At 39.3% G+C, this 7197-nt stretch overlaps 1 protein-coding gene across 6 annotated transcripts in view; it reads right to left on the minus strand.

Moving 5' to 3' along the window:
* The window catches only part of CZH18orf25 (chromosome Z C18orf25 homolog), a 44150-nt gene that overhangs the window by 19906 nt on the left and 17047 nt on the right, over positions 1-7197 (minus strand). The window contains exon 3 of one of the 6 annotated variants that reach the window (XM_031557182.1): positions 1856-2327. The exons of the other annotated variants lie outside the window; for them this stretch is intronic. Within the exon in view, the coding sequence (XP_031413042.1) occupies positions 1873-2327 (455 nt within the window). The 3' untranslated portion in view covers positions 1856-1872. Of the gene's footprint in view, positions 1-1855; positions 2328-7197 lie in introns of those variants that run through there. 6 annotated transcript variants of the gene reach the window in all.

Consider the following 7197-nt stretch of genomic DNA (forward strand, 5'->3'; position numbering starts at 1 on the left):
GGGGAGGAAAGGGGGAAATAATAATGTTGAAGCACCCGTGACAGTGCTGAGAATAAAAAGCATTTATTGGGTTTCCTTTACAGGACTGATCCAAAAACTACAAGTTGATGGAAAAACATCCGCTGACTTCAGGAAGGAAGAAATTAAGAGGAAGACACAGTGCTAAATTCCAACAGAAAGAAAAGGAATTGCACTCAAATAGTTAAAAATAAAAAAAATAATCAGCAGCGACTGATGTACAAGAACCAGAGCCTAAAGAGACCTATAGTGTTCTCTTTGCTTAAACTATGCCTACGCAAAGACTCTCCGCTTCCTTCATCACGATTTCTATTTTATGTGCATTAGAATCATTTATCAACTAACTGATGAGAAATGTACATTTTTTGGTAGCTATGGAGAAGTTACTTCACGTGAAGAAAGGCCTTACTGGAGAGGTGAACAACCGTCCCTGTGTGTAGCAATAGCAGTAAGAATTAAATAGAGGTTTCTAATATATATTTTAAATTAATTCTACTTTAAACATCACAGTTTCAAGCCTGCCTATTCAGGATAACTATCAGTATAAAAAAATCCACACCATAGCAAGTTATTGTATTATTTAAATAAAACTAACGTCCTGGCATTCCCAGTCACAGGTAAATAACCATCTCAGTGGCATTTCAGCGTGGTTCAGAAGCTCTGGCTCTGACCCACAGCAGCAAACCACACCTTCAGACCAGCACAGTGCTTACTGATCTGTCTGTCACACCTTTGCTTAAATTCCTGTGCAAAGAACCAACCCGTCCACCAGCGGCCGCTTATCTCAGGACTGACACCACTATTTGTATTGCAGCATGAAGGATGCAGATTGCTCGTATATACATAAGGAAGCAGCAGTGCTTTGTGTGCACGGGTCATGCATGCACACAACGTACTTTGGGCGTGATTCATCTCGCCTAACTTTAGCCCAAAGTTATCTTATCTGTTTGGGAGTTGAGATAACTCATGGAAGAGGAAGACACTGCCAGGGGATATCCTCTGTAGGAGCTTCTCTCTTTCCTGAGATCTGCAGAACAGCAAACCAGACACCTAAAGTTAGAGGAGATGATATCCACCCAAACTGACCACATACATATGTATACGTGTGCATATTTTTTGCACACGCTGTAAAAGACAGCTGCTTCCATAAATATGCCATATGCAACACAGCAGTGACATTAATAAAAACTCCGGACAGAAATGATCTACTAAACAGGAGACAAAAATGTCAGTTGTGCACACTGGTTATATATAGCTAAATCTTTAGGGTAAGCTTATTTATTACTTCGGCCTGAAAAGGAAGAAGGAAAAGTAACGCGTGCCGTATTCAAGCTGCAGAACTTGGGAGTGAGCACAGAGTTAAGGAAATGTTACAGGGCTGTAACTAGTCTGGTTCTCTAGGGTACATCCTTAAATATAAAACTTATTTCCTTACTTAAATGTTTTATCATGCAGGAAGAGCATTTGGATGAACAGTCTAAACACTCCTATTGTTAACAAATGCAGCTCTATGGCTTCTGGAGTATTTAAACAAGGATTCTAACTTATATCTTCCCAAGTCAGGTGATGAAAGCCCACAGCGTTTCCCCTCCCACCCCCTCCCTCTGCAGGTGTTTATGTCTGTGCTGGCACATGCACATAGGTATGCTGTGTTTTTGTTTTTTTTTGTTCTTATTTTTTAATTTAAACTACATATATATTCTCTATAAATTAAAACAAAGTTGCCACGGTAATCAAACCCAGAAGGGAAAAACAAATAAATATGAAAAGCAAAACTTGTTTTTAGCATAATCCAAAGTAACATCAAGATTGCAAAGATACGAGATAGATTTTTTTCTTTTTTTTTTTTTAAGTTTATGATTGATTCAAATCAGGCTCTGCAATATTCCCATTCTCTGGAAAGATAGGTGGAAAATTGTTATTAAAAGTCGCTGGAAACTCTAGCGTAGCATCGACATTCTGATAGCCCATGTAAGTATTAAACGACTGCTGAGGAAGTACTTGGCTATCAGGCATCTGTATGAAAGCCCCTGACTGTGTGGTAGGGGGGACTCTTTGGCCAACTAGTTGCATTTTAGGTTCCCTGGGCTCCAGTTGCTGCTTGCTTTCTTCATCCGTGTCAAGACGGGTTAGCTTTTCTATCCACATGCGAAATTTCTCCTCTGTCTGCCTCTGCATCTCGGCAAAGCAGTTCATGGCCTCTTCCAGGACATTGCCTATGCAGTTCCTATCCCACACGGTGCCCCTGTCAAGCAATCCTGGAATTTCCCTGGTCGCTCCTCCAGATCCCCCAGCACGACTGAAGCCAGCTTTAAAGACATTGAGGCCATTTGATGAGACATCATGAAGTAAGAACATCATCTTGTTTATTAAGGCACGTTAGGAAAACAAACTTTTCTAATTGCATCCCTCGGATATTAACACAGGGGAGGAATTAGCAAACATCAAATTAACTAACATTGTTCATGTCAAAATAAATAACATTTTGCACTCGCTGAGGTTATAACAAATTCTGGCTTCAAAATTACTCTTATTCTAGAATTCTCAGACGATTCTGTCACAAAGATCTTGTTGGTTTTATGAACCAAATTAGCCCAATTCCCTTGCAATTTCAATTTTTATTTCAGCTGAAGGCATCAGGAACATCATACAGCATCAATTTGCTTCTGTTAAGCCTTGGTCCAACAGACTGTTGTTTTAGCTGATAAATCTGAATAATTACACGTATTTTATTTAGATACTCGAACCCCTTAGTGATGGCCTGATAAATGCACACCAAACTGCAGACAGTAACAGATAAAAGGCCAGCATGGTGACTGCAGTGCCTGAAGTAGCCAAGCCAACCTTACCACTCTTGATTTAATTCTGGAAAAAAAGGCTCAACACCCATGAAGAGAACACACAACAAAAACACACATGTAAGCACACAGATACATGAATACTATGCTGACACATGAGGTGGAAGCAACTTTTGTCGGGTCTGAGAGGAAAACACAGCTACAAGAATCAGCCACAGGACAGGTCAGTGACGATGTGGGTGCCAACAACAAGCCTCACACAGCAACCATGTGTGCCCTTCATCTTGAGAATTAGCAGCTGGCCATGCACAATTTCTCAGGTGACTTCTTCGAGTCAATGCGAAAAAAAGAGAGTGGGCAAAGCTGGAAGGAAGCTGTTCTCCTTCCATCTATCAAAAGCATTACGACTTTGAGACTACCAGGAAGAACTTTAGCAGCAAGACGACAAAGCCATCCTTACTATCCTACCCTATACGCCAACTAAAAAACCTACAGACACCTCTGCCCTTTCTGGTTCACTTGGGAAACCTCTAGGAAGCAACAAACCCCAGGACAGCTGGGCTTTGGATCTGTTTGCGACAACAAAGAATGCCTGCGTGCTATCCTAGCCTACGAACATTACCTATGGTCACTCCAGGGTGAGACAAACATCACATCCAATTACACAAAGCAGCTATCTAAACCAATGATATAATACGTTAACAACATCTCAGGTAAAATTAGTAGAAAACATGCCGAGAATGAGAGAACTCACTGCACAACCTTGCAAAGTCTACTAATAAAAGCATAAGGCACTAACTCTTCACTAGGATTCCACTGTCTATATGAAATTACAGTATCACCTATCAATACATTCTTTTAAAAGCTATTTAAATGAGGTATTCTGAAGTCCTTCAGTAAGCAACAGCTAAACAAAGCCCAAGATTATTCTCTTTTTATTTTCAAGCCATAGCAAAGCTACCACTTGAGGGTCAGAGACCTTCTATTTAGGACCCTACTCTGGAAGTCTTATCTGTTTACCTGCCAGATAAGCTGGAAATTCAGCATTTCGGTCCTCTGCTCAAAAATGAATTGCCATATAGTAATTATCTTCCATCTCTATGTTGGCATTTAACTGAAAATAATCAAGTAAAATAGTACCTTTTTTTCTAAAATGTACTTCCTTTTGAATATTAAATGCCTTTTGGTTCCCTAAAACAGGAGAAAAAAAATACGCTGTCCACATACTCCAGTGTGATTCTATTCATTCCTCAGTCAGGGATTTATCCCAAGACAAAAGAACTAAACAGGAGTCTTTCTGCCTTTCACAGGTTTAAGAGCAGAAACGTGTAAGTAAAATAAAGCAAGTTTTAACTGCAATTTAAACAAAAGAATACTATTGATAGTGGTACATGATATAAAATAAGCCAGGCTTCTAAAGTTAAGAATGAATTAGCACAGTCAAAGCTGACAAAACTGTTTTGTGAACTAAGGGGCCTACGTATTGAAAGATGTATTACCCTGCAATATAGTTTTTTGTTTTAAAGGCATCGTAGTACATCCACAATTGGCAGTGGGAGCAAAGCACACTGCTTCAAGTGCTCCCTTTGCTGCCCTACTTATAACTCACTTCTTTACTCATTATCTTTAGTGTTAAAAAAAAAAAAAACTGAGTCTAAAAGTGCATTTCTAATTATTATGTAAAAGAGCTAGCATTTAACAAACTGGTCCCATTGCTAACTGTAAGCTTGCAGTCCTACAGTTTTAGAAGCTATGCCAAGACAGTATCACCTGCAGAACAGTACCTAAGAAATTCCCAGCGCTGTGTCTTTATGGGATCTGTTAAGTACTACCAAATAAACACCAACTCCAAAGTTACTTAATTTAAGGGATCAGACAACGTAACAGTTAAGAAGATATACTGCACCTCCATTCTAGTCAGCAGCAGTGGACCACGTGTAGTCATGCTACCTTGCCTTTCCAAATGAGTATCTCACTGCAAATCTCTGATTTTCCCCTTTTATACCATTGTGTGGAACTCCAATAAAACTCACCCTTTGGCTCATGCTCCATTCAAAGCTCTGTATGCTAATCTTAGGAAGAAGTAAACTGGCTCACACATACCGTGATTGTTTTTGGTTTTTTTTCTTTTCCTTTTTAAACCATTGAGCTGGAATACGTTCTTCAGCATCAGTACTCAAAACAGATTTCTGAAAGCCTGTAACAAGAGTCTCCTCCGATTTCAGTGCAGACTTCAGTCTGAGTTGCAGAAAGCACAACGGTGGCAAAGTGATTTTTTCACATTATGATCTGTTAAGCAAACCTTCCTCCTTCCAAAGAAAAGCATTTACAAAGAAATAAATATTAATCCCTAGACTCGTTCTCATCCTCATTTTATCCAGAGTTAATTTGCATGATTAAATTTGAAATTGTTTAAAGAAAAATCTTTCAACAGCAGTAAGTCCAGCAGAACCTGTTTCAGGACTCAAAGATCCATCATCTCCTTATGCCTGAAGTGAATGCTATCTGGTATTCCTTAACAAACGGTACAATTTTAGATGCCAACAGAGGGGCTCAGTCATTAAGATATAGTAGATTATTTCTCATCTGCAATAATGAAAAAACATTGCATTGAATGAAATAAAGAGCCCAAACATACAGCTGCTCAGGTCGGTCAAGAAATTCTCAGGAGCATCCATGAAATTTTGATCAAACCTGTATTTTCAGGTTGAATATATATATATTATATGGTGCCAAGTTAAGAATAACATATCACACTGAGCTTGGTTCCTACTGTATGACCAACTAGATCTCAACTCTTCTCTTCAGTCTTTGTGGAGAAGAAAAACAAGCCATAGCATTTGACAGGAGTCCAGCAGAGGGCTGTGACTCCATTGCACAACTGCTTAGTTCACAACTTGGGTGCACACGCAACGAAATGAAGCTAATAATGCTACATCTGTTCAGGGCACCATTGTGCATCTATGTGAATGTTCTTACCTTACTCACCTATCCTAATGTATTTCAGAATCAGTCATGTGAATGGTTTTAAAAAAATAAAATAAAAAATGATTGCACTATTAAGATGGAAGCGGTGACTGACGTGAAAAAATTCCTGTACTCTCAAATTTGGCACTTTAAATTTCAGACCTTACACAAGTACACCGTTTTCTGTTATAAAGGTCATATTAAATGAACTATTGCTAAAAGTTTTACAGCATCTCTGTTGGCAAAGCTATTTTCCAGACAACAGACAGGTTTGAAAATCAGTCCTAGTAATAAGCCACATTGAGGCTGGAACAAACAGTGCTGCTGAGGCATCCAAATACAGTAAGACTACGGGAAACACAAACTCCTCTGCATCAAGAGGTACAGACTTCTTCAAAAGTAAATGACAGTGCTTTTTCCTTGCTTATGTTCTGACAGATGCACTGCAGTTTCTGGACAATGAAGTTCAAGTGTGAAGTTAAAATGAAGTCTATTACTTTTGACTTTGTGCAGAGGATACCCATGGCTGAATTTCCAGGAAAGCTTACCCTGCAGTATTTTCTAATTGTTAATTCCTAACTTTTCAGGCTGTTTAGAGCCTGGCGCTAAGCGCATTAAAAATGCTTTCTGTTCAGAAAAGTGACTTCAGCTAAGCTCTCTGTAAACCCAACAAGAGGGACTGCAGGAAGCACATGGACCTGACACTGCAATGGAGCACAGGGAGTCCCTGCGAGGCCCACAGCTCCACTGCATCTGTGAAGACCATGCTTTATTAACCCAAAGGAGCACGGGATGCATTTTTGGCTACCTTTGTCCTTATCTCTATAAAGCATGTTTTTCTCCTGTTTCAGCCAGTTTCCTACAGACCAAAGATGTTTCTGTCTAAAAAACCCCACAATCTGCCAGGCACGCATTGTGCCTAATTCCAGGGTTTTAATATCATAATGTAATTTATTATTACACGGGTGATAGGAGATATGAACTAACAATAAAGGTCACTGTTCTCCAGGCTGGCTTTTGCACACCCACATACTGCAATGGAGGCAAAAATCAGGTCTTAAGTTTAATAATCACTAAATTTACAAGTTCTCTACATTAGTACAGTGGGATCATTTCAATACACTCAAATGCTGGAGCCCAGTGGCACAGAAAAGTACTCAAGAGTGGTTTCCAAACTCAGCAATGCAAGTCAGAAATCTAGGCAGATCTGACAAATACCAAGTGGGAACTTTCTGGGTCAAAAGGTGCTTTATGACTCTATAAAAATTAAAAGTATATACCCTGGGGGGATTTAGTGAGGGTATTTTTCTGGGAGAGGAGGGGTTGACCCATCTGAAAGCTGAATGAAAGTTTTCTTCCATGGGCTTTATATTAAGTCTTAATTGCCCTGTAAAATGTAAACATAGTTTTAAAA

The sequence above is a fragment of the Meleagris gallopavo genome, chromosome Z, assembly GCF_000146605.3.
Source record: "Meleagris gallopavo isolate NT-WF06-2002-E0010 breed Aviagen turkey brand Nicholas breeding stock chromosome Z, Turkey_5.1, whole genome shotgun sequence".
NCBI lineage: Eukaryota > Metazoa > Chordata > Aves > Galliformes > Phasianidae > Meleagris > Meleagris gallopavo.